General features: G+C 44.7%; 1 protein-coding gene across 2 annotated transcripts in view; it reads left to right on the top strand.

The window, feature by feature from the left end:
• Nucleotides 1–27,705, top strand: part of LOC122547420 (tolloid-like protein 2) — a 160,898-nt gene that overhangs the window by 13,679 nt on the left and 119,514 nt on the right. For both annotated transcript variants that reach the window (XM_087982294.1, XM_087982295.1), the window contains exon 2: nucleotides 17,568–17,678. In XM_087982294.1, the coding sequence (XP_087838420.1) occupies nucleotides 17,568–17,678 (111 nt within the window). The remainder of the gene's footprint in view (nucleotides 1–17,567; nucleotides 17,679–27,705) is intronic.

Genomic DNA, 27,705 nt, shown 5'->3' on the forward strand with positions numbered 1-27,705 from the left:
TGGGGTGAGTGGGGGATGGAGTGAGTGGAGAATAAGGGGAATGGGTGGGTGCGGTGAGTGGGTATTATGGGGAGTCGGGTTGGAGTGAGTGAGTGGGGTGAGTGGGGGATGGAGTGAGTGGAGAATACATGGGGGTGGGTGATGGGGTGAGTGGAGAATAAGGGGGGTGAGGGATGGAGAGAGATGGGATTGACAGGAGAAGAGGATGGGGAGAGAGGAGGCTAAGGGGGAAAGGGAACTGGGGAGCGAAGTGATGGGTGGTTAGGTGGGAGCGGTGTGGACCAAGTAGAGAATGAGGGAAATGGGTGATGAGGGGAGAGAGAAGGGGGAATGGGGGGGAGTAGGTGTGGGCTAAGAAGGGATTGGGGTGGGGTAGGGGGGAAGGAGGTATGGGGAACATGGGGGAGGGGAACTGGGCAATTTTCAGCTCCACATTTAGTGGAGTCAATGCATATTTAGTTGTTAGGTGAAAGGACACTTCCAACTCACTAGATACTAGACATTACCTTATTACTCCAAAGTCCTTTCTAAATGTATTGCAACTTTACACAATCCAGTCAGTCACCTCATGGAAGCAAATCAGAATGGGCCCATCCGTCCCCCACTACCCCCTCCCAAATCCCTATCCCTCGTCCCCACACCATCCAAGATCTCCAGTTCAGTGTCAACTACATTTGCTCTGGGTCTGGAGTCACGTGTAAGGACAGTAGATTTCCTATCCTAAAGGACATTAATGAACCAGGTGGGCTTTTATGTTATTTGTTGATGGTCACTGTTACTGAGACTAGCTTTCAATTCCGGAGTTATTCATTGAATTCAAATGCCATGTGGGATTTTAACCATGTCCCCAGAATGTTAGCCTGGGGTTCTGTAACACTCGTTCAGTGACATTACAGCCACATGCAGCACACACTCACCAGAATAATTCCAAGACTTAAAGGTTTAAGTTGTGGGCTTTTCACCTCAGACCTGGTTGGGGTTAGCTCTCTCAGCACGGAATTGAATTGGTGTGTATTTCAGTTGGATGAATTGGGGCCTGATGTGATATGTTCACCTGGCTGCACTGTAGAAGCCTTGGTTGATTTCTGTTCTATTTTATGATTGCTGGTTATTTTTGGTTGCTTTGTGTCCCAATGCCCGATGATGGTTGAGCTGATAAAGAGGTCTTCACCTGTTAGATATTCAGTGATAGTGTTTTGTGGTGCAGTGGAACTGTCCCTACCTCAGAGACCTGGCTTCAAGTCCCACTTGCTCCAGAGGCAGGTGATAACAGCTCTGAACAGGTTGATGAGAAAATAGATAATCATCTAGTGTGTGGCTTTGTTCATGAGCAGTTTTGAGTAATGGTAGTAGCAATGTGGGAATGAGGTCCCCTGAACAGTGCAAACAGAGGCTGTGATTGAAGGGAGGCCAGCTATTACTCCATGAGGAGGAGAGGACTTATGAGCACTGGTCTGAATCACATTGAGTGAGTGTGCTACTTAATCATCTAATTGGTGCATTCTCACCTGCAATCTTCCAATCAGTTCTCCTCTCTCATACAGCATAAATGTTATTTTCCCGTTGCTCTGGTGTTCTTGCATACTGTCCTGATGTTTGAAGAACAGCTTCAACACAATGTGTCTTTTTTTTATCTCTACCCAGAGGTGCTAGCACACACAACTGAGCACCACAACCATTTTTGTTTCTGTTCTTCCTTTTTAAGCTCTCTAGTCAGCACCCACGTAGCAAATTAAATATTTACAAGCAAAACCCATTGTGGGCAATACGAACCATCAAAACTGTAGTGGGGAGGAGTAGGGAGAGAGAGAGTGGACTAAACCAAATGGTGCCCACCTCTCTCTGAAGGCCTTGGGAATATTGATGGATACTGTGAGCTCTCTTTCCAAGGACACCCGGGCACAAATGGAATTGTGGAAGAGGGGTAAGCGGTAGGCAGATGTGACCCGCTCCACAAGCCTGGACAATGTTTTTCTCTATTCATCAATCCTTGATATTTAATTGATATTCTTCATCCATTACCTGACCATAATGCAATGGGGAGGGGACATGTCCCTCCTGGAGAGGTGAACTTAGTTCTGAGGGGACCTTGATAGGGTGAATCTCAGGTGGATATTCCTTTGCGATGAGGACACTAGAGCTAGGGGCGGAATCTAAAGAAAGAAAAGTCTCCCTCTTTAAGACTGAGATGAGGAGAGCTTTTGTCAGTTTGTGGAATTCTCTTCCTGAGGGAACAGTGGCGGCTGGGTCATTAAATTTACTCAAGATGGAGTTAGCTTCTTCCCAGATTGAAGGTTAATGGGGACTGCCCAGCAAATGGATCTGAAACCAAACCAGAGCAGTCACAACTTTATTGACTGACAGAACAGGCTTGAGGGGCCAAATAGCCTCGTCATAAAGTCATAGAACCCCTACATTGTGGAAAGAAGCCATTTGGCCTATCGAGTCAGCACCGATCCTCTGCAGAGCATCCCACAGAAATCCATCACCACAACCCTCCCCCGCAACCCCACCCCCCACCCCGGTATTCCCACATTTAGAATAATAGAGATGTACAGCACGGAAACAGACCCTTCAGTCCAGCTCGTCCATGCCAACCAGATATCACAACCTAATCTAGTCCCATTTGTCAGCACTTAGCTAATATCCCTCTAAACCCTTCGTATTGATACTCCCATCCAGATGCCTTTTAAATGTTGCAATTGTACCAGCCTCCACCATTTCCTCTGATAGCCCATTCCAGTTGCCCCTTAGGTCTATTTTATATCTCTTCCCTCTCATTATAAACCGATACCCTCTAGTTCTAGACTCCCCTACCCCAGGGAAAAGACTGTCTATTTATCCTATCCATGCCCTTCATGATTTTATATGGTCACGCCTCAGCTTCCAACACTCCAGGGAAAACAGCCCCAGCCTGTTCAGCCTCTCCCTATAGCTCAAATCCTCCAACCCTGGCAACATCCTTGTAAATCTTTTTAGATTAGATTAGATTAGATTAGATTAGATTAGATTAGATTACAGTGTGGAAACAGGCCCTTCGGCCCAACAAGTCCACACCGACCCGCCGAAGCGAAACCCACTCATACCCCTACATTTACCCCTTACCTAACACTACGGGCAATTTAGCATGGCCAATTCACCTGACCCTGCACATCTTTTTGGACTGTGGGAGGAAACCGGAGCACCCGGAGGAAACCCACGCAGACACGGGGAGAACGTGCAAACTCCACACAGTCAGTCGCCTGAGGCGGGAATTGAACCCGGGTCTCAGGCGCTGTGAGGCAGCAGTGCTAACCACTGTGCCACCGTGCCACCCACTTTTCTGAACCCTTTCAAGTTTCACAACATCCTTCCTATAGCAGGGAGACCAGAATTGCACACAATATTCCAAAAGTGGCCTAACCAATGTCCTGTACAGCCGCAACATGACCTCCCAACTCCTGTACTTAATACTCTGACCAATAAAGGAAAGCATACCAAATACCTTCTTCACTATGCTATCTACCCGCAACTCTATTTTCAAGGAGCTATGAACCTGCACTCCAAGGTCTCTTTGTTCAGCTACACTCCCTAGGACCTTACCATTAAGTGTATAAGTCCTGTGAAGATTTGCTTTTCCAAAACCCAGCACCTCGCATTTATTTCAATTAAACTCCATCTGTCACTTCTTAGCCCATTGGCCCATCTGATCAAGATCCTATTGTAATCTGAGGTAACCTCCTTTGTTGTCCACTACACCTTCAATTTTGGTGTCATCTGTAAACTTACTAGCTATACGTCCTATGTTCACATCCAAATCATTTATATAAATGACAAAAAGTAATGGACCCAGCACCGATCCTTGTGGCACTCCATTGGTCACAGGCCTCCAGTCTGAAAAGCAACCCTCCACCTTCTTCCTTCAAGCTCATTCTCTATCCAAATGACTAATTCTCCCTGTATTCCATGAGATCTAACCTTGCTAGCCAGTCTCCCATGGGGAACCTTGTCGAACGCCTTACTGAAGTCCATATAGATCACATCCACTGCTCTGCCCTCATCAATCCATGACTAATTCTCCTAACCTGCTCATTTTTGGATTGTGGATGGAAACCAGACCATCCTGAGGAAACCCACGCAGACACAGGGAGAATTTGCAAACTCCACACAGACAGTCACCCAAGGCCAGAATTGAACCTGGGTCCCTGGTCCTGTGAGGTAACAGTGCTAACCACTGAGCCGCTGTGCTCTGAAGTCTTGCAACCCACCAACATTGCTTCTCCCTGACTGGTCTGCAACATTAATGCCTCAATGCTTGCTGGATTGGTTGGAAAGGCTGGATTCTAGAATAGAACCCTGCTGCTGGCTTCTTCCACTGTTCATCATGAATATCGTACAGCCACTGAAATGGTTCTCTGAAACACAATATTGGTCAGGATCTGTGTCAGTTAGTCACTCTGACACTGGCCCAGCCCATGTATTTGTTGAAGAGCAGAGCGTTAATGCTGAGTGAGGCTGCTGTATCACTGAGAAGTTGTATTAAAGTGACAACTTTGTTACTACAGTGCTGGGAGATGATTTAATTTGGATTTTATTTGTGTGTGTTTGTGTTCCCTGCTCTCCTGCTGGATTTATTACATTCTATGACATGGGCGGCACGGTGGCACAGTGGTTAGCACTGCTGCCTCGCAGCGCCAGAGACCCGGGTTCAATTCCCGACTCAGGCGACTGACTGTGTGGAGTTTGCACGTTCTCCCCGTGTCTGCGTGGGTTTCCTCCGGGGGCTCCGGTTTCCTCCCACAGTCCAAAGATGTGCAAGTCAGGTGAATTGGCCATGCTAAATTGCCCGTAGTGTTAGGTAAAGGGGTAAATGTAGTGGTATGGGTGGGTTACGCTTTGGCGGGTCGGTGTGGACTTGTTGGGCCGAAGGGCCTGTTTCCACACTGTAAGTAATCTAATCTAATCTAATCTACAGAAGGGGCCAGACTTCTATCCCAATATCATTATCCCAATGGAGAGAACTTTGCCCATCTAGCCTGCAGTAGTGTAATTGTAGGAATACTGAATCACTTTTGTTGACAACAGCCTGTCTGGTTTCTTGTTCAAACTCATAAAGCTTTGATGTTGCACTGCCCATGCCACTGATCTCACAACAACCGTGTCAATCTTTTCTTTAGTAAAACTGGTCCTCCTACGGTTTCTTTTTTTTTTGCCCCTAATTTGCAATTAGTTTGTGTCCAGACCAAGAAGGTGGCTCGGATTGTCATTGCCCAACCTTTTATAATTTGAAACACTTCCATCAGGTGGCAGTGCAGGGGGAGTCAGTGATGGCTGTGTTAGTGGAGGAGATGCCCCAAGCCTGTTCACCATCTATGGGTAGGAGTCAGGAATGTGATGGAATACTCCCCACTTGCCTGGTTGGGTGCAGCTCCAACAACACCTGAGAAGCTTGACACTATCCAGGGCAAAACAGCCCACTCGACTGGCACCACATCCACAAACATCTACTCCCTCCACCACCGATGCTCAGTAGCAGCATTGTGTACCATCTACAAGATGTACTGCAGAAATTCACTGAAGATCCTTAAACAGCACCTTCCAAACCCATGACCACTTCCAAAGGAAGGACAAAGGTGGCAGATTCATGGGAACACCATCGCCTGCATGTTGCCTCACACTGACTTGGAAGTATATTGCTATTCCTTCACTGTCACTGGGTCAATATCTTGGTACAGTCTCCCTAGTAACATTGTGGCCCTATCTACAGCACATGGACTGCATCAGTTTAAGATCGCTCACCACCACCACCTTAAGGGCAATTAGGGATGAGAAATAAATGCTGGTCCAGCCAGCAATGTCCACATCCCATGAATAAAAAAAAAGAGTGGGGAAATGGATTGACCATTGTTTTAGTGATGACCCTCGTGTGTAGTATGTTTATAAATCTGCCTCCCTTACATGAGGGAGAAAAACAATAACATCAGACCAATTCAGACCCTGAAAGCCTTTTAGTGTTATTCCCAAATAGCGAAAATGATACTTGGTCTGTGGCTGGAATAAACACCAGTGAATCCCCCTGGAAATTCTTTATAGATTGACTCCACTCAATTGAATAGGAAATGGAGTTGGAGATTTAATGGAATCTATATTAGACACAGATTGCTGGAATACTCGGTCAGGTACCCGCTACTCAGAGCGTCAGCATGTCTGACCAAGTTAGTTGGCTACTTTAGAAATTCACTTAGCACAGTGAATAGTGGCGTGTCTATGGATTTTGTCTAAATGGATATTCAGGAGGCAGTCCTTTGCAAGAGATTATTGCCAAAAATGGAAGTGTATAGTACTGGACATAATCTTGCAATATAGATAGCAAAACATTTGGGATGCAGGAGTCAAGAAATTGGGTCCAAAAGGAGGGTAGTGTATTCTGATGAATGGGGTATGCCTCTTGAATTTCCAGAGCTCTAAACTGGAGCCTCCCCAGATTCATCCAGGACCAAGATGGGAAATAAAATGTGGGCATACACTCCAGTATGGCGATGAAGTTTTGGGAAATAGTGACTTATCTGGAAGGATGGGGGAATCGTACAAAGCAGACAGAATTGGGAAAGCAGCGGCATATACTGAGATATTTAAGATAACTGAAGAATTTAATTAGGTCAATCTTGATCAATTTCCTCTGTAGGAATCAATATGGGGACATCGTCTTAAGTGCAAATGCAGCCCATTCCCATATTGGGAAAGTCTTTCTCACAACAATTTCCCACAAAATCACTCCTGAGGGATCTGCAACCTTTTTTTGTGGAATGTTTGTGGAAGACCGGGATGCTTGGAATCATATCAGTGTGGTAATGGGGAGGAAGGTGCAAATAATACGGGCGGAGTGAGGCTGACTATGAAAGAGATCGGTGGGGCATCTCCCAATCTTGATGGTGAACTTGAAATAGTGAGAGGCTGTATCCCCTGGCTGGAGAGTCCAGAACTCAGGTTCTGCCTCAGGGTAAGGGATTGACCATTTAGTACTGAGAAAACTTGAGGTTGTTCAAAACTCTGCTGCCTGTGACTTAATGTGCAACTAGCTTCATTCCTCCATCAGCCCTGACTTGCAGCAGCTCCCTTTTGAAGCAACCTCTCAATTTTAACCTTTAAATCTATCTTTTCAAACAACCCTAATTGCCTCTGGGCCTTTCCATCTCCATAACCTCCTGTCCACTCCAGGACCCTCTGATTCTGGGCTCTCTCATATTCCCAGTTAGAGAGACACACACATAGACAGACAGACAGACACACACACTTCGACCATCCCTCCCCTTCCTCCACTTCTCGACCTTAATTTGCCCCCTTTTAGGCTCCTTTTAAAACAGACCTTGACTAAGCTGTTTGGTCATATGATACAGTGTCTCCTTATACAGCTCTGTGCCATGCTCTGCTTCATAATATACTACTGAGTTGTGCTTTAGGAAATGGAAGGCATTATATAAATGCACATTGTTGTTGAGATGGGGTAAGAAATTTTTTTCATGGATAGGTTTGTGGATCTTTGGACTTCTGTAATCCTAAGGCCTATGGAGACTTGGTCACTGAGACAAAGTTTGATGGGTTTCCCAATATTAAAGACATTAAGGAATATGGGAATAGCATGAGGAAAATGGAGCCAAGGCAGAAAATGAGCCATGACTACATCGAACAGTGGAAACAAAGATCCGGCGAGCTCCACAGTGCACTTTTCCTTCTCTTATGAATATCTGTTTAATTCTGATCTCAGTTTAAACTTGTTCTAGGCTCCTGGCAGTCAGCAGCAATGATGACAGGCAGTGTTAGCCTTTCTGTCTCTGAATATTCTCTCTCTCACACACACATACACACAGACACAGACACACACACACACATACACACAGACACACACACATACACACACACACGCACGCACACACAATAAAGTGTGCAGCTCAAAGCACTTCAATCCTGCACTTTTTAATGAGATTATCCACCAACAAGTACATGCTTGTTTCTAAAGAGCATTTATATAGGAAAACAAGACTTTAAAAAATTTTTTTTTTAAATCTGTGGGATTTTAATAGCAAAATTTAATATTCTACAAATCCAACATTGTATTTCCAGGGCCAGTGAGGATGTATAATGTTGAGAGTCTCTCAGGTACAGACAACAGATTTCCTTCCATAAGGGGCATTAGTAAACCCATTGAGTTTTCATGACAATTGTTCCACATTAATCATTACATATTTAATTCCACATTTTATCAAATTCAAATTCCATTATCCACCATCTGGTAGGTTTTGAACCCAGTCCCTGAATGTCACCTGAATCTCTGGATAATTGACCCAATGACACCAGCGACACCAGCATCTCCCCTATGTATGTGTTTGCTGAGAATAGAGGAGAAGTGTTCCTAATGATCCCATCTCTGGCTTCATGTGGGAGTGTTTTCATCTTGTGTTGGCCATAACCTGGGCAATGGGTCAGAGGCCAGTTGGCAGTACCTTAATCAGGAACTGGGAGTGAGGGCAATTTCTTGTTGTCTTTTATGTTCCTTCTGACTGCAGGATGCTTGTCCTTATCACTGGAGACAAATCCTTCCCAATCTCCTAAGCTTTCCTCATACTAAGTGGTAGAGACACGTTCAGCAAGGATTCCAGCGGATTCTTTCATCTTGACACTCTCACCTGAGATTATTAACCAACGAAAGGTTCTAAATTGAAGGATGGCCAATTTTGACAGTATTAGGCAAGAACTTTCAAAAGTTGATTTGAGGCTGATATTCGTAGGTAAAGAGACAGCTGGAAAGTGGGAATCCTTCAAAAATGAGATAAACAGAGTTCAGAGACAGTGTATTCTTGTTAGTGTGAAGGGCAAGGCTGGTAGGTGTAGGGAATGCTGGATGCCTAGAGAAATTGAGGAAATGAAAGGCAAGAAAAAGAAGGAGGCACACAGCAGGAATCGAGTGAATCCCTAGAAGAATATAAGAGCAACAGGAGTATATTCAGGTGAGAACTTGTGAGATAGCTTTGGCAGATTGGGTTAAGGAGAATCTAAAGGGACTCTACAAATACAGTAAGGACAAAAGGGAAACTAGGCAGAGAATAGGGCCCCGTTAAGGTCAGCAAGGCCACCTATGTGTGGAACTTTGCACAAAATGGGTGAGATACTAAACAAGTAATTTCCATCAGCGTTTACTGTGGAGAAGGACATGGAAGCTAGAGAACTTAGGGAAACAAATAGTGACATCTTGAAAAGTGTCCATATTACAGAGGAGGAGCTGCTGAGCACCTTAAAATGCATAAAGATAAAGCCAGGACCTGATCGGGTGTACCCGAGAACTCTGTGGGAAGCTAGAGAAGTGATTGCTGGGCCCTTTGCTGAGGTATTTGTATCATCGATGACAATCGGTGAGGTGCCGGAAGACTAGAGTTTGTCTGACGTGGTGCAAATATTTAAGAAAGATGGTAAGGAAGCCGGGGAACTGTAGACTAGTGAGCCTGACATCAGTAGTGGGAAAGTTGTTGAAGAAGATTCTGAGGGACAGAATTTACATGTATTTGGAAAGAAAAATACTGATTATGGATAGTCAATATGGCTTTGTGTATGTGTCATGTCTCAGCTTGATTGAGTTTTTTGAAGAAGTAACAAAGAGGATTGATGATGGCAGAGTGGTGGACGTGATCTATATGGACTTCAGTAAGTGTATGACAAGGTTCCCCATGGAGACTGGTTAGCAAGGTTAGATCTTATGGAATACAGGGAGAACTAGCCATTTGGATACAGAACTGGCTCGAAGGTAGGAGACAGAGGGTGATGGTGGAGGGTTGACTTTCAGACTGGAAGCCTGTGACCAGCTGTGTGCCACAAGGATCGGTGCTGGGTCCACTACTTTTCATCATTTATATAAACGATTTGGATGTGAACATAGGAGATATATTTAGTAAGTTTGCAGATTAAACCAAATAATGGACAGAGAAGAGGGTTACCTCTGAGTACAACGGGGCATTAAGCAGATGGGTAAATGGGCCGAGGATTGGCAGATGGAGTTTAATTTAGATAAATGTGAGATGCTGCATTTAGAAAAGGCAAATCAGGGCAGGACTTATCCAGTTATGGTCAGGTCCTAGAGAGTGTTGCTGAACAAAAAGACCTTGAGGTGCAGCTTCATAGCTCCTTGAAGGTGGAGTCGCAGGTAGACAGGATAGTGCAGTTGCTTTTATTGCTCAGTGTATTGAGTATCGGAATTGGGAGGTCATGTTGCAGCTGATTGGTTAGGCCACTTTTGGAATACTGCCTGGTACACCCTCAGCAAGAAAGATGGTGTAAAGTTTGAAATGGTTCAGAAAAGAATTACGAGGATGTTGCCAGGACTGGAGGATTTGAGCTACAGGGAGAGGCTGAATAGGCTGGGGCTGTTTTCCCTGGAGAGTCAGAGGCTGAGGGGTGACCTTGTAAAGGTTTATAAAATAATGAGGGGCATGGATAGGGTCAATAGTCAAAATCTTTTCTCCAGGGTCGGGCAGTCCAAAACTAGGGGGCATAGGTTTAAGGTGAGAGGGGAAAGGTTTAAAAGGGAACTGAGGGGCAACCTCTTCACGCAGAGGGTGGTGCGTGTATGGAATGAGCTGCCGGAGGAGGTGGTAGAGGCTGATGCAATTACAACATTTAAAAGGCATCTGGATGGGTAAATGAATAGGAAGGGTTTGGAGGGATATGGGCCAAGTGCTGGCAAATGGGACTAGATTAATGTAGGATATCTGGTCAGCATGGATGGGTTAACCAAAGGGTCTGTTTCCGTGCTGTACTATATAACTACTATAGCATTCATTGATACAGTGCCTATATTGTTAGAAAAAGTCCAAAGCTCTCCACAGGAGCATTAGCAAATTAAGTTTGACACTAAGCCACAACAGATGTAAAAAACACCCAAAGAACTGCAGATGCTGGAAACCAGAAACAGAAATTGCTGAAAAACTCAGCAGGTCTGACAGCATCTGTGGACAGAAAGCAGAGTTAACATCCAGTGAGCCCTCTTCAGAACTCCTGAGATTTTGTTTCAGAAAGGAGCAAGGCTTGGATGTGGTTTTAACAACACATGAGCTGGGACAAGGCTGGAGTCTGTGACGTGACTGATATGGGAACAGTTGAACTTAGTGATAATAGCTGTATGTGGTTGACAGCTTATTCCTGGTCTGAATAAAACAAGTACAGTGTATGACATTTAAAAGAATATGATGTATGTCTACCCCCAGGTCTACACTGCAATGGATTCCCGCTCTTCCCTGCCACTCCCTGCCATTCCATTCCATCCCCAGACAAATGTATCTTTAGATCTCTCTCCTCCTGCTCACGTTGTGATTGTTGTATTAATTTTGCACTGTATCATGATCTGTTGCTTTGCCCCTTGCCATTGGAGGATGTTGCCAAGCACCGTCTATGGCTGTGATGTCCCTTTAACATAAATAGCTCTCACTGTTGCCACTGTGTGTTTCGGGAGTTGGTTTGACAGCCTCCTGTGTATGAATGTGAAGTGTAACAGTATACAGTGCAGTGTGCTGGACAAACCCTCTATTGTATGGACACACCAGGCTGCTGCCAAAGACTTCATTAATGTGACCTGAATACAGTATTTATCTAGTGAATGACTTCACTCAGGGGCACTCTTCAATACAATATTGCTTCGGTGTTTTTCAGTGCTTAGAACATAGGGCATACAGTCACTGAGGCATAGAGTCATAGAGGCATGGAAACAGACCCTTTGGTCAAACTAGCTGACCATGTTCCCAAACCAAACCAGTCCAATCTGCTTGCGTTTGGCCCATATCCCTCCAAACAGTTCACAAACCTATCCAAATATCTTAACTTCTGGCGATTTACCCCACACATGAACCACACTGTCTAAAAATGTTATCCCTCATGTCCTCTCCTCTCACCTTAAAAATATGCCCCCTAGTTATGAACACCCTCACCTTTGCTGTTCTCCTGATCTATGCCCCCTCCATGATTTTATAAGTCTCTACAAGGTCACCCCACAATCTCCTAAACTCCAGTAAAAAATGTCCAGGCCTATTTTTATAATTCAAAACCCTCCATTCCTGGCAATGACCTGGTAAATCTTTTCTGAAGCCTCTCCAGTTTAATAATGTTCTTCCAGTAACAGGGCAACTCGAAATGCGCACAGTATTCCACAAGAGGCCTCACCAATGCCCTGTACAACCTCAGCATGATGTCCCAACTTCAGGACAGGCACAGAGTTATTAACTTTTCTCTGGCAATAGTCTTGCACTTTGCAGACTTTGCATTCAGACTGTATATGAACAATCACAGTGCCACATCGCATCACAGCCGCACTCTATAGAAGGAAAGACTTGTATTTATACAGCACTTTTCATAATTAGCAGGTGTCTCAAACACTTTATAGCCAGTGAGGTCCTTTTGAAGTGTAGCTGCTCACATTTATGCAGAAACCGCAGCAGCCAATTTGTCCATAATAAGTTCTCTGAAGCAGCAATTTTTTTTTTGTTTGAAGGATGAATATTGGCTAGGGCACTGGGAATAACTCCCCTACTATTCTTTGAAATGCTGCCATGGGTTCTTTCCTACCTGAAGAAGCAAAATGAGGCCATGGTTTAACATATCATCTGAATGATGGTACCTCCAACAGTGCAGTACTCACTCGGTCCTGTACTGCAGTGTGCCAATCTTCATTATCACGTTCATGCCCTGTAGTGTGACTTGAACTTGAAACTATCGTCATCCTGGTGGTCATCATTGACCAGAAACTGAACTGGACTAGCCACATGTAAGCACAATGGCTACAACAGCAAAACTGAAGGTCGGACCCCTGCAGCAAGTGACTCACCTCCTGATTTCCCAAAGCCTGTCTGCCATCTACAAGGGAGTGTGAAGGAATACTCCTCTCTTGCTGGATATGTGCAGCTCCAACAATATTCAAGACTCCTTCAAGGACAAGGCAGCCCTCCTGTTTGGCACCACATCCACCAGCTTCAACATCCAGTCCCCTCATCACCCCATGCACAGTAATAGCAGTGTGGCCCGTCTATAAGAAGCACTGTGGTAACTCATACAGGCTCCTTCAAGAGTTTACTTTATATTGCCTTTCCTCTTTCTTCCTTATGAAATACATCATTTCACACTTCTGTGTTGATTTAATCTACAATGTGTCTGGTTGTTTCATCAGTCTGTCTGTATCCTCCTGTTATTATCCTCCTCGCTGTTTACCACATGTCCAAATTTCACATCATCTGCAACTTTGCAATTATACCCAAGACTGGGTCTTTAATATATATCAAATAGGGAAATGCCCTCATGTTGACCCCTCGGGACACCACAGCTTGCCTCCAGTTTGAGAAAGAAAGCTGCTTATCACAGCTGGAGGATGTGGATCAGAAATAGAAACAGACAATGCTGCAAATAGTCAGCTGTTGAGGCAACCTCTGTGGAAAGAGAGGAACAGAGTTAATGTTCCAGTCCTATATCATTAGCTTCCCAGGGATATCTCTATTTTGGTTCATTATGACCTTTCTTTCGATCATTCTTTCAAAATATTCATACATGGCATGTGGGCATCACTGGCTGGGTGAATATTTCTTTCTCTTCTCTAAATGTCCTTGATGAGGTGGTGGCCTGCTCCTGTCAGCAACTAGGTCTTTTTGGAGGCTAGATTAGCCTCAGCCACATTGTTCACTGTTTAGGCATCACATAGGGATGAGAGTGGATGAGGGCTGCTCCAGATTTCCATCGCAAGAGGATATGAGTGCACATTATTTGTCTGTTTATAATATTCCTGTTATGTGAACTGGAAACGGTCTCTGACTCTCTCTCTTTGTCTTTCTCACTTCCTTCCCCGTGAATGTACAAATTGGGAGTAGGCATAGGCCATTCATCCATTAACCCTTCTTCACATTCAGCAAACTCCTGCCTGATTTGATCACTCCAATTCCGGCCTACTCTGACAATCTTTCACACTGCCACTCGACCCCCACCTCTTTGCTTATTGACAATCCATCTACCCCCATCTCAAAAACATTCAAAGACGGAGAGTTTCAAAGACTCTCAATCCTCTAAGAGAAAAAAAATCTCAACTCTGTCCTGCCGTGGAATCTCTGTATACAAATTGATTATGCTGATATTGGTAACTAGCTTAAACCTCCCAATTTATTTTAATCTCTACCATTAGATTCCACCAATTGCTCCCTAAGTGCCTGGTCGATGGGCTAATATACTGATGACAGCACAGGAAGTCAGTCAGTCCACTCCCTTGCCCTTTCTTCAGTGCTAATAGGACCAGACTAGGGAGCAGATGCTCAGTTTCATGCTGTGGAGACATGGATGAACAAAAGATCTCACAAATTCAGTTCATAAAATCTGGAATTGAAAGCTAGTCCCAGTTATAGCAGCCATGAGACTGTCATCATCTGCCACAAAAGCCTGGAGTCTTGTTCACTAATATCCTTCAGAGAAGGTCATCTGCTTTCCTTCCCTGGTCTGGCCTCCATGTGACTCTAGACAACAGTGACATGGTTGACTCTGATATGGTCCAGCAACACACACAGTTCATGGATAATTACAGAAGGGCAAAGAAAACCTACATACTGTAAAAGAATAAAGGAGATGGATAGTTTATCCCTATTGGAAAGCCATGATTGAACCCGTCTTTACCAACTTGTCTGGCAGTATGCCCCAGACCCTAACCACCCATAGTGTAAAGAAAGGATTTTCCTTATGCTTGTTGTGCCAATCAGCTTAATTTGACCTCTCAGCAATGGACCAGTTACTTCCTATCTCCCCTGCGTAAACACCTCATGGCTTTGAACAATTAGATTAGATTAGATTACTTACAGTGTGGAAACAGGCCCTTCGGCCCAACAAGTCCACACCGACCCGCCGAAGCGTAACCCACCCAGACCCATTCTCCTACATTTACCCCTTCACCTAACACTACGGGCAATTTAGCATGGCCAATTCACCTAACCCCTGCACATTTTTGGATTGTGGGAGGAAACCGGAGCACCCGGAGGAAACCCACGCAGACACGGGGAGAATGTGCAAACTCCACACAGAGAGTCGCCTGAGGCGGGAATTGAACCCGGGTCTCTGGCGCTGTGAGGCAGCAGTGCTAACCACTGTGCTACCGTGCCGCCCATAATTCTGTCAGATCTCCCCTCAATTTTCTCTGCAAGGACAGCTGCTCTAGTTTCTCCAATCTATCTACACCATTGAAGTCCCTTAGCTCTGGAATTGTTCTTCTGAATCTTTTCTCCATCCTCTCTAAAAGCATTCACATCCTTCCTCGAGTATGATGCCTAGAGTTGGACACCCAGAACTGATTGAGGGCAAAGCAATGTTCTTTATAAATATTCTGTCATACCTTCCTTTCTTGTGCTTGCTGTTTTTACTTAATAAGCTCAGGATTAAATGCCTTTTCCACAATTTTCTCAAGCTGACCTGCCATTTCACTTATTTGATACAGATCGATTGCGTGGGGGATAGTGAGGACTGCAGGTGATGGAGAGCCAGAGTCGATAAAGTGTGGCGCTGGAAAAGGCACAGCAGGTCAGGCAGCATCCAAGGTGCAAGAGAGTTGATAATTCGGGCATAACTGTCCCGATGAGGAGTCATGCCTGGAACGTCGAATCTCTTGCTCCTCAGATGCTGCCTGACCTGCTGTGCCCTTTCTAGCACCACACTTTATTGACACAGAGCCCTCTTTTCTGTCGAGTAGCTTTCTTCTCTGTATTTTTTCACACAAAAGGAATCACTTCACATTTCTCAACATTAGATTTCATCGCCGCTCCATCAGGAATTCATGATGAAGGGCTTTTGCCTGAAACGCCGATTTTCCTGCTCCTCGGATGCTGCCTGACCTGCTGTACTTTCCTGTTCCTCGAATGCTTCCTGACCTGCTGTGCTTTTCCAGCCCCACTCTAATCTTGACTGTAGTCACATGCCCACCCATCAATGTCCAACTGACCACTGCAACACTGTGTATCACTGGAAACCTCAGTGTATCACTGTGTACCCTTCCCTCATTCAAACAAAAAAACATAAATTTCTGGAAAAACTCAGCAGCTCTGGCAGCATCTCTGGAAAAAAAACAGTGTTAAAGTTTCAGATCCCGTGATCCTCCTTCAGAATAGAAACATTAATTCTGTTTTCTCTCCACAGAGGCTGCTAGACCTGCTGAGTTTCTCCAGTAATTTCTGTATTTGTTTCAGAAATCTAGCATCTGCAATGTTTTGGTTTTTGTTTACCCTCCTTGGTTGTTCTGTTACACATCAATTCCACCATCCATTCATAATGCCATTACAACCCCAGTCAACTGAGGAAAGAAACTATCTCCCCACCAACAACATCCCTCAAACATCACTTCAAATCTCACACACCATCTGCACCCACATGTTTAATCCTCAGCCATGCGTGTCAATCCCGAAGAATTGTGGAAACATTATAAGCATCTTGCTAAAGTTCCCAGTACAGAGGTTCCTTAGCTTCAGTCTTCTACCGGCCTGTGGACAACCTAAAACTGCATCCACACAAACCACAACGAGCGAGGATGCTGGATGCCAAAGTGGAAAGTTTAAACTCCTCCGTGTGTGACTGATTGCCCCGAGCAGACCATTAAAAAAAATTACAAACCCATACCCGATTGCCAAGTACAAAGGAGGAATCACAGTGAGACACTGCACAAACTCTGCTACAATTATCCGGCTTAACCACCTAACGTGCAATTAGAATTGTTGCTCCAGATCGAGATCAGCAGAAGAAAAGCCAATTAGGCAGTTAAATGTACACAGGACTCAGCTGCTTTCTTCAACACTTTACTTGAGGCTTTGTGAATATTTCATGTGAATCATGATATCCAACTGGATGGTCTGTTGCATTGCTCTTATATTTAGCAATTGTCTAACAGAGCTCGACAAATCCTTTTTTCTCTTGGTATTAGCCATAACAGCTTGCATTTAGACAGGGCTCTGAAGAACGATAGTGGTTCACCTGAGCAGTACTCCAGAATTTGACAGTGTTACACATCAGAGGCTAAATACCTTCTCATTTCTCCAGCTACACTGTCTGCGTGTGTGGCAACAGCTGGAGAAGCCAGCAGTGAATGTATTGGCACAGCGATTGGCATGTGCAGATCATTGGGACAGTTTAGACGAAGTGTTATAGGGACATGTTAAAATAGAAAACTTGGTAAAAGAGATATGTGGGTGCACCAAAGAGTCGGAAAGGCAGATGGCTTATTGGCTTTGATTTCAAGGACACTAGTGTACAGGAATGAAGAAGCCTTGCTGCAGTTGTACAGACACCTCACCTGCTGTATTGTGTACTGTTCTGGTTTATAGACAAATGCACTTTCCAACCTTACTGCCCCCCCCTACTCCCAGCTGACCTCGGAGGTGGGCATTAAATCTCACTCTTTGACTCTAAAAGCACAAACTTTTGGGACAAAAGAAACGTCAACCATTTTTGTAAGTCTCATGTGCTCCATTAATTTATTTTTGTTGTGGTTTTATTTTCCTTATCCATCAAACTTACTCATGCTTTCTTTTACTGTATTTTAACAGTGCGTTTCTGGGGAGACATTGCCTTGGATGAAGAGGATTTGAAATATTTCCATTTTAATGGAAGCGCAGAATTAACGACTCAACAAGTTAGAAGAAGGGGCCATGGATCGGGTAAGTGCCGCTAAACCAAAGGACTGTGAAGGGTGAGAAAAGAATAAAAGGAAATAATTTACTCAGCAGCAAAACATATTCTGTTGGGAAAGCAAACCTGGCTTTTATTTGAAGATGCTTTGGTTAAATAAAAAATCAAGAAGCCACTTGACAATTAAGAAGAGACATAATGAGAACTGTAGTTGTGAGGAAAATATTTAATTAAGCGGAACAGTAGCTCACAGTAGAAAATATTTAATTAAATCTCACAGCGCCAGGCTGGTTCAATTCTAGCCTCAGGTGACTGTTTGTGTGGAGTTTACACATTCTCCCCATGTCTGTGTGGGTTTCTTCCAGGTGCTCAATTTTCCTCCCACAGTCCAAAGATGTGCAGGTTAAGCGAATTGACTATGCTACATTGCCCTGTAGTATCCAGGGATATATGCATTAGGTGGGTTAGCCATGGAAAATGCAAGGTTACGTGGATAAGGTTGAGGGGAGAGGAGCGGGGGGCCTTTGGTGGAATGCTCTTCAGAGGGTTAGTGCAGACTACATGGGCTGAATGGCCTTTTTTCACACTGTAGAAATTCTATGAAAAGTATTTAACTAACATATCAGTAAACTATAGTTATTAGAGATGAGGCAGATGGGAGAAGAGAAAAATTACCTTGTAAAGCCAAGCTGTTTAATAAATATTTCACTCCAATCACTAATAACAGGACTACAGTAACCCCTGGTCAGGTTTCAGGGAGGAGGGGAACACTAATGTAATGTAATGTAATACTAATGGCTGAGAGTGAAATGTGTGATTATTATGAAAGCTTTGGCAAAGATCATTAAGTTAAATGAGGATAAAATGAAACAGGGCTAACAAGATACAACCTTATGTTCTAAGGGAGGAGAATGCAATTCCTGGGATTCCTCTATTTCAGATTGGTCTGCGTGTGTGAGATCTGGAGACTGGAGACCAGTCACTGAGAGACCTGTTTACAGATAGAGACACAGTGCTAATCTGAACAGTGACAAACCGGTCAGCTCAATATCTGTGATTGAGTGGAAAATGTCAAGTCTGAAAGGACCACAAATTCAGATAAAGGTATAATAATTTTGGAAGGGGTAATCACTCAGTAGTAAGGAGGTAACAGACATAGTCATTGGGGAAATGTGGTAGACGTGGTGGACTTTAAAAAAAAATGCCTTGAAAAGATTTGGGTTATGGAATTAATGAAAAGGACAGCAAATTGGATTGAAAGTTTGACTGGAAAGAAATAGTTTGAGGTGAGGAATTCCAGGCAGTTTACCAGAATGGAGTAAAGTGGCTAATGCTGTTCCATAGGGTTCAGTCTGAGGTCTCTTTGGTTCACTGGGATGATTAATTGAGAGGGAGTGGGGTCAAAGTTGTAAATTTGTCTGCAAATTTGGATTCAGGAAAGAAAGACATGCGTTATTATATCACCTTGCTCTATATCGGAACACTTTGAAGTGCAGTCCAGCCAATGAGATACTTTGTGAAGCTTAGTCATTGCTATGGTGCAGTGAAACAGGCTGACTAACGTGCACAGTAAGCTCCCACAGATACATGAGGGAAGATAATGGTGTCATGGTAATGTCACTGGTTAGTAACCCCAACACTTTGGTTTCTGAGGCTATGCGTTCAAATCCCTCGTCACCTGTTGGAAAGTCACTCAATTAAATTGGCGAATGTTGTAAAAATCCATCTGGCTCACTCCTGTCCTTTCGGGAAGAAAATTTGTCATTCTTACCTGGTCTGGTCTACATGTGACTCCAGACCCGCAGCAGTGTGATTTCTTAACTATCCTCTGAAATAGGTAAAAATGCTGGCCCAGCTAATAATGTGCGCAACTCCTGAAAGAATTTTTAAGATGTGATAGTGATTAGATAATCCACTTTTAATGTTTCGAGAGCGGGGAGTGGAGTGGGAAAATCTCTCTGCTTTTCTTTGAATTGCAGGATGGGATCGTTTTACATCCAGGCAAGAGGGCAGACATAGACTTGATTTATCATTAATTCTGAGCATGTTGAAGCTTTTAAAAGGGGGCAGAACAGGTTTGCTGGGGCACTGTGTCATGTGGGAAAATGAAAATACCAAGAAAAGCTTGGAGAATGGACCTTTTAAAATTGCAACATTGCAGATTATAGAGCAACATGGGCAAGTCAGGTACACAAACAGACTCTTTGCAATAGTGGAGAAACTAGAGAGTTATTAGTATATGCACAGTTCAGTAAATTTAGTCGAGACCTGTTGCACTCTAGACCCTGACTGACAGGAAAAGGAGTTTCACCAAAACAAGAGGTTACTTCCCTGAGCTCTGCTGTTGGGCTGAGGGGCTGTAATAGCTCCAGATCCACATGTGGATGTGAGATTACCTGACCCTCCGGCAGCACAGTGCTCCCTTGGCACCGGCCCTCTGACAGCTCAATGTCAAGTAAACAGATATATTGACTTTCAGTCAGGGGGAGCTGACCGCACATGTACAACAATCCACACCTTCCCCACCCACTCCTAGCAGGTCATGTGTCAGTCTTTAATAGGCCTGTGTAATAAGATCAGTCACACAGTGGCTGATGATGATTACATTGTACAGCACCGACACAATCTTTGTCTGCAATGTGATGAGATTGCCACAAGTCAATCCTTTTGAATTGTAGCTTCCTAGTATTATGTCCCCATTGAGTTTGTGCTATCTGCTTTGAAGAACATTCCAGATTGGCCAATTATCTCGTGTCCATGTAACTGCACATTTTTCTCTTGGAAATATTTGCCTCGTTTGCCTTTTTATAGCCTCCATCACGACTGCCAGGTGTCTTGCTGTGCTTCCTAGCCAATGAAGTACTTTTTGAAATGTCATCTCTGATGCAGTGTGGGGAAAAGACAGCCATCTAATTTGTACACAGCAAGATTCCACATAAAGCAGTGTCATAATGAGCAGTTAGTCAGCTTTTTGCAATGTTGTTTGAGGGATATGATATGGAGGAGCCGGTGTTGGACAAAGTTAAAAATCGCACAACACCAGGTTAATTAGATTAGATTCCCTACAGCGTGGAAACAGGCCCTTTGGCCCAACCAGTCCACACCAACCCTCCAAAGAGTGACCCACTTCCCTCTGACTAATGCACCTAACACTACGGGCAATTCAGCATGGCCAATTCACCTGACCTGCACATCTTTGGACTGTGGGAAGAAACCCACACAGAGCGGACATGGGGAGAATGTGCAAGCTACACACAGACAGTCACCTGAGGCTGGAACCGAACCTGGGACCCTGGTGCTGTGAGGCAGCAGTGCTAACCACTGAGTCACCATGCCACCTGTGGAAGCACTAGCTTTCAGAGCGCTGCTCCTTCACCAAGTAACTAGTGGGGCAGGATCGTAAGACATAGAATTTATAGCAAAAACTTGCAGTGTCATGCAATTGAAACAATATATTGAACAAATCTAGATTGCTGTTAAGTTTTTAATCTTTTAGAATGGTTGCAGGTTTCAGTTCATTCATATGTAAATCCCAGAACTTCTTTTAAGTCACATTCTTGGGATAACTTAAGGTTTTATAAAAAAGGCGACATCTCAGCTCAGACAATGTATTAAAGATGTAACGTTCCAGTCTGTCTGTATCCCAAGCTTGAGTCAGACTGACATTATTTCCAAAGTAGGAATTTATAAAATGTTATATGGATTGACTACCTGCAGGTTGTGTTTTTGAGCAAAAATAGAACGTTTCTGCAAGTACTATTCTTCAAATGCAAATTCATCCCATAGACGTGTGTGTGTTTGTGTGTGTACGTGTGTGTATGTGTGTGTGTACGCGCAAGTGAGGGAGACAGAAAGGGAGAGGGAAAATGGAATGTGAGTGTGTACGTGTGAGTGCGTGATGATGTGTGTATTTGTGTGTGTGCATGCTTGGTAGAGTGTGTGTGAGTGTGTAATGGAGTGTAAGCCTGTGAGAGGGTCTGTGCGTGGGTGAGTGTGGGTGGTGTATGTGTGTGTCTGAGAGAGAGAGTGTGTGTATGAGAGAGGATCTGTGTGAATGTGTAAGTCTGTGTGCTTGAGTGTGTGCATGTATGAGAGTGTACAGTGCAGTGGGGGTCACCTGTAGTGTGGCATGAACCCAAGGTCCCAGTTGAGGCCTTCTGCACGGGTACTGAACTTGGCTATCTGTCTCTGCTCGGCTGTTGTGCGTTGTTGCCTGTCCTGAAGTCACCACCTTGGAGGATGGTCACCTGAAGATCCGAGGCTGCATGTCCCAGACCGCTGAAGTGTTCCCTGACTGGGAGGGAATATCCCTGTCTGGAGATTGTTGCGCGGTGTCCATTCATCTGCTGTCGGAGTGTCTGCTTGGTATCGCCAATGTACCGTGCCTTGGGGCATCCTTGCCTGCAGCATATGAGATAGACAATGTTTGCTGAGTCTCATGAGTACCTGCCATGTACATATTGGACAGGACTCCAGGGAGCATGCCCTTATTCCTGATCCAAATGGCACCATGAGCTCTTTCATGTCCATGCGACAGGGTTGAGGTAGACAATGCCTCTGACAGAGCAGGGCTGCCTTGATGCTGGGGTGAAGTAGCAGCTTTGATGTCGTCCAGCTGGGGTGAGATTACTCCCTGACACTCAGAGCTGGTTTTCAGTCTGTACATCAAGGAGCCCTGACAGAACTGGGATCAATGGGTATCGGGGGAAAACTCTCCAGTGGTTAGAATCATACCTGACACATAGGAAGATGGTCATGGTTGTTGGAGGTCAGTCATCTCAGCTCCAGGACATCTCTGCAGGGTAGTGTCCTAGGTGCTTTATCAATGACCTTCCCTCCGTTATAAGGTCTGAGTGGGGATGTTCACCGATGATTGCACAACATTCAGCACCATTCATGATTCCTCAGACACTGAAGCAATCCGTGTCCAAATGCAAGAAGATCTGGACAGTATCCAGACCTGTGCTGACAAGTGACAATAACATGGGTGCCACACAAACACCAGGCAATGACCATCACCAACAAGAAACAATCTAACTGCTGGCCCTTGACATTTAATTCTGTTACCATCACCGAATTCCCCCTATCAATATCCTGGAAGTTATCACTGATCAGAAACCTAACTGCACTCACCACATAAACACAATGGCTACAAGAGCAGGTCAGAGGTAGGAATACTGCGGCAAGTAACTCACCTCCTGACTCCCGAAAGCCTGTCCACCATCTACAAGGCACAAGTCAGAAGTCTGATGGAATACTCTCCCCTTGCCTGGAAGAGCCCCAACAACACTCAAGAAACTTGACACCATCCAGGACAAAGCAGCCCATTTGATTGGCACCACATCCACAAGCATCCACTCCCTCCGCCACCGACGCTCAGTAGCAGCAGTGTGTACAGTCTATAAGATACACTGCAGAAATTCATGAAAGATCCTCAGACAGCACCTTCCAAACCCACAATCACTTCCACTAGAAAGACAAGGGCAGCAGGTATATTGAAATGGCACCATCATCAAGTTCCCCTCCAAGCCACTTGCCATCCCGACTTGGAAATACAACACCATTCCTTTACTGTCGCTGGGTCAAAATCCTGGAATTCCCTCCTTAATGGCATTGTGGGTCAACCCAACGAGGTGAACTCCAGCAGAGTAAGAAAGGTAGCTCACCATCACCTCCTCAAGGCTGACTAAGGACGGGCAATAAATGCAGCCAGTGACATCCACATCCCACTAAAGGATGAATAAAAAAAACTCTCTCTCAAGCAGTGTTGGATTATTAAATAAGAACATTCTTTGCCCTGGGTTGCCACTGGCGATCCCATTAACTCTGTGCTCCCTGTCTTGATAGCAGTTGCTGTTCCTTAACAAGTACAGCAAGATCCCACAACCAGCCATTCGTGTCCTGCTCTATCTCAGAGGTTCCCATGATCTGGGAGCTGGATTGGAATTTTGGCACTCGATAGGGTGAGGCACCAATGTTTGTTGTTTCTAATCTAATGCATGTCTCAGAGGCTGATCTGCCCCCTCAAGCAGATAGTGTTTACCCCTCTCTCCCTGCTATTTACCTGCAAGGAGTGAGCTTTCTGTGTCTCTACTCTTCAGAAAGTTATTACTGTGGGTTAGTTATTAGGACAAGTGGTTACTTTGCACTGCAGGAATGTGGAATGATAATTATCGGGGTGGGGGGGACCTTTACAGAGCAGCATTCCAAAGATGTATTCCTAAATTAGAGAACACAATTTCACAGCATCTCAAAATCCTCACAGTTGCTGCTGCTTTACTTACTGTTTTGCTGAGTGTTACCTCCACTCGCTCTCACTAAAGCTGCCCCCCTCCACACTGGCCCAGAGGGGGCTGCTCTCCCTCTGCACTGGCCCAGAGGGGGCTGCTCTCCCTCTGCACTGGCCCCGGGGGGGGCTGCTCTCCCTCTGCACTGGTCCAGAGGGGCTGCTCTCCCTCTTCTCTGGCCCCAGAGGGGGCTGCTCTCCCTCTGCACTGGCCCCAGGGGGGGCTGCTCTCCCTCTGCACTGGTCCAGAGGGGGCTGCTCTCCCTCTGCACTGGCCCCAGAGGGGGCTGCTCTCCCTCCGCACTGGCCCAGAGGGGGCTGCTCTCCCTCTGCACTGGCCCAGAGGGGGCTGCTCTCCCTCCACACTGGCCCAGAGGGGGCTGCTCTCCCTCTGCACTGGCCCCAGAGGGGGCTGCTCTCCCTCCGCACTGGCCCCTTGGGGTTTTATGAAGTTGCAGCAGCACCTTCTTGCTCTTATGTTCTCTACCCAGCTAATCAAGGCCGTCTTCACCATCCTGTCTATCTGTGCTGACACCTTCAGGGAGCTCTGGACTTGTACACCAAAGTCCTGTTTTACCTCAGTGCTCCCTAGGCACCTACCATCATTGTGTAAATCCTTACTTTATTGGACCTCCCAAAATACATTGCCTCCTAGTTATCAGGATTAAATCCCACCTGCCATTGCTCTGCCCAATTTAGCAGCTGATCAGTATCAGACTTTAGCCTGAGCCCATCCTCCTCACTATCGACAACACCACCAATTTTCATGTCAACTGTAAACTTAGTTTTTATACCTTGTACATTCACATCCAGTTTGTTTATGAACATATGAAACAGCAAAGGTTCCAGCATCAATCCTGCTGTACTCTGTTGGTCACTGATTTCCAATCATACATATATCCCTCCACTATCACCCTTTGCCTCTTATTTGCCCACCAATTTGGATTCAGTTTGCCAACTTGCCTTGCATCCCATGGGCTCTTAGTTTTGGATCAGCCTTCCATATGGGACCTTTTCAAATGCCTTACTGAAGTCAATAGACAATAGACAATAGGTGCAGGAGTAGGCCATTCTGCCCTTCGAGCCTGCACCACCATTCATTATGATCATGGCTGATCATCCTCAATCAGTATCCTGTTCCTGCCTTATCCCCATAACCCTTGATCCCACTATCCTTAAGGAGCTCTATCCAACTCATTCTTGAAAGTATCCAGAGACTTGGCCTCTACTGCCCTCTGGGGCAGAGCATTCCACACAGAAGAAGTTTCTCCTCAACACTGTTCTAAGTGGCCTACCCCTTATTTTTAAGCTGCATCCTCTGGTTTGGGACTCACCCAGCGGAAACATGCTTCCTGCCTCCAGAGTGTCCAATCCTTTAATAATCTTATACGTCTCAATCAGATCCCCTTTCAGTCTTCTAAACTCAAGTGTATACAAGCTCCAATCTTTCAGCGTAAGATAGTCCTACCATTCCAGGAATTGACCTCGTGAACCTATGCTGCACATCCTCAATAGCCAGAATGTCTTTCCTCAAATTTGGAGACCAAAATTGTGCACAATATTCCAGGTGAGGCCTCACCAGGGCCCTGTACAGCTGCAGAAGGATCTCTTTGCTTCTATACTCAATCCCTCTTGTTACGAAGGTCAGCATGCTATTAGCCTTCTTCACTACCTGCTGTACCTGCATGCTTACCTTCATTGACTGATGTACAAGAACACCCAGATCTCTTTGTACTGCCCCTTTACCTAAATTGAATCCATTTAGGTAGTAATCTGCCTTTCTGTTCTTGCCACCACAGTGGATAATCACACATTTATCCACATTAAACTGCATTTGCCATGCATCCGTCCACTCACCTAGCCTGTCCAGGTCACCCTGTATTCTCCTAACATCCTCCTTACATTTTACCCTGCCACCCAGCTTAGTATCATCAGCAAATTTGCTAGTATTACTTTTAATACCTTCATCTATATCATTAATGTACATTGTAAAAGGCTGCGGTCCCAGCACTGATCCCTGCGGCACACCACTGGTCATTGCCTGCCATTCCGAAAAGGAGCCGTTTATCACTACTCTTTGTTTCTTGTCAGCCAACCAATTGATCCACATAAACCACATCAACTGCACTACCCTCATCAATATATTTCATCACTTTTTCAAAAAAACTTGATTAAATAGTCAGACATGATCTCCCTTCGACATATGGTGCTGACTGTCCTTGACCAATCCCTGCTGACTATCCTTGACCAAGTGTTGATTAATCCTATCCCTTTGAACTTTTTCCAGTAATTCCCTTGCCACTGACAGCAGACAAACTGTTCTGTAATTATCGAGACTATCTTTGCTGCCCCTCTTGAACAAAGAAACCACATTAGCTATCCTGGGGTCAGCGAAATATTAAATGTCTCAGCAAGTGCCTCAGCAATCTCCTCCGTTACCTCCCGTAGCAACCTGGAATACATCTCATCAGGCCCTGGGGATTTATGCATCTTTATCCCACTGAAACATCTATTACCTCATTGTTATTATTCTTAACATGCTCCAGAAACTCACCATCACAAGTGAAATCTTGAGCTAAATGTCTTTCTCCTTTGTGAATACAGATGAGAAATATTCATTAAAGACTTTACCTATATCCTATGCCTCTAGGTTGCCTCTTTCGTCTCACAGACCTCACCCTTTCCCTGGTAAACCACTTACTCTTAATATGCTATAAAAAGCTTTAATCCTATCTGCCAAAGCTATTTTGTGGTTCCTCTATACTCTCCTAATTTCTTTTTAAGCAATCTCCTATGCTCTCTGTATTTTTGGAGAGTCTCCCCTGTTTTAACTTACTCTACTTGACATATGCTTCCTCCTTTTTCTTTATCAAACTCTCAACATCCCTTGACATCGAGGGTTGCCTGGACTCACTGCCCTTGTTGCTCATTGTTACAGGAACAAACTGGCCTTGAATTCTGGCTATACTACTTTCAAAAGACTCCCAGTTTCCAAATGTAGACTTACCTGCAAGTAGCTGTTCCAGTCTATTTGCCAGATCCTGTCCCATGATATTGAAATTGGCCTCTCCCAAGTTTCGATACTTCTGCATTATCCTTATCCCATTCCAGAATGAGTTTCAAACTTAAGAGTTATGGTCACTATTCCCAAAATGTTCACCACTTGAAACGTCAACCACTGAGCAGCTTCATTTCCTCGGGTTCAGTCTAGCACTGCCTTTTCCAGGATGTATTTTTAAAATTCCACCGTATCTAATCATAGAGTCAGAGAGTTGTACAGCAAAGAAACATACCATTTAGTCCAACTCAACCATGCCGACCAGATATCATAAATTAATCTAAACCCATTTGCTAGCATTTGGCCCATATCCATCTAAACTCTTCCAATTCATGTTACCCATCCAAATGCCTTTTGAAATTGTACAGCCTCTATCACTTCTTCTGGGAGCACCATTCTCTGCAAGAAAAAGTTGTGCTCAGGTCCATTTTAAGTTTTCCCCTCTCCCCTTAACCTATACCCTCTACTTTTGGACTCCCCTACCTTGAGAAAAAGATCTTGGTTATTCAACCTTCATGATTTTATAAATCTCTATAAGGTAACTCCTCAGCCTCTGACACTCCAGGGAAAACAGCCCCAGCCTATTCAGGCTCTCCATATAGCTCAAACCCTCCAATCCTGGCAACATCCTTGTAAATCTTTATTGAATCCCTTCAAGTTTAACAAAATCTTTTCTATCACAAGGTGACTAGAATTGAATGCAGCATTCCAA

Source organism: Chiloscyllium plagiosum, unplaced genomic scaffold (assembly GCF_037043375.1).
Source record: "Chiloscyllium plagiosum isolate Xiang-an unplaced genomic scaffold, Cpla_swu_hap1 HiC_scaffold_43, whole genome shotgun sequence".
Taxonomy (NCBI): domain Eukaryota; kingdom Metazoa; phylum Chordata; class Chondrichthyes; order Orectolobiformes; family Hemiscylliidae; genus Chiloscyllium; species Chiloscyllium plagiosum.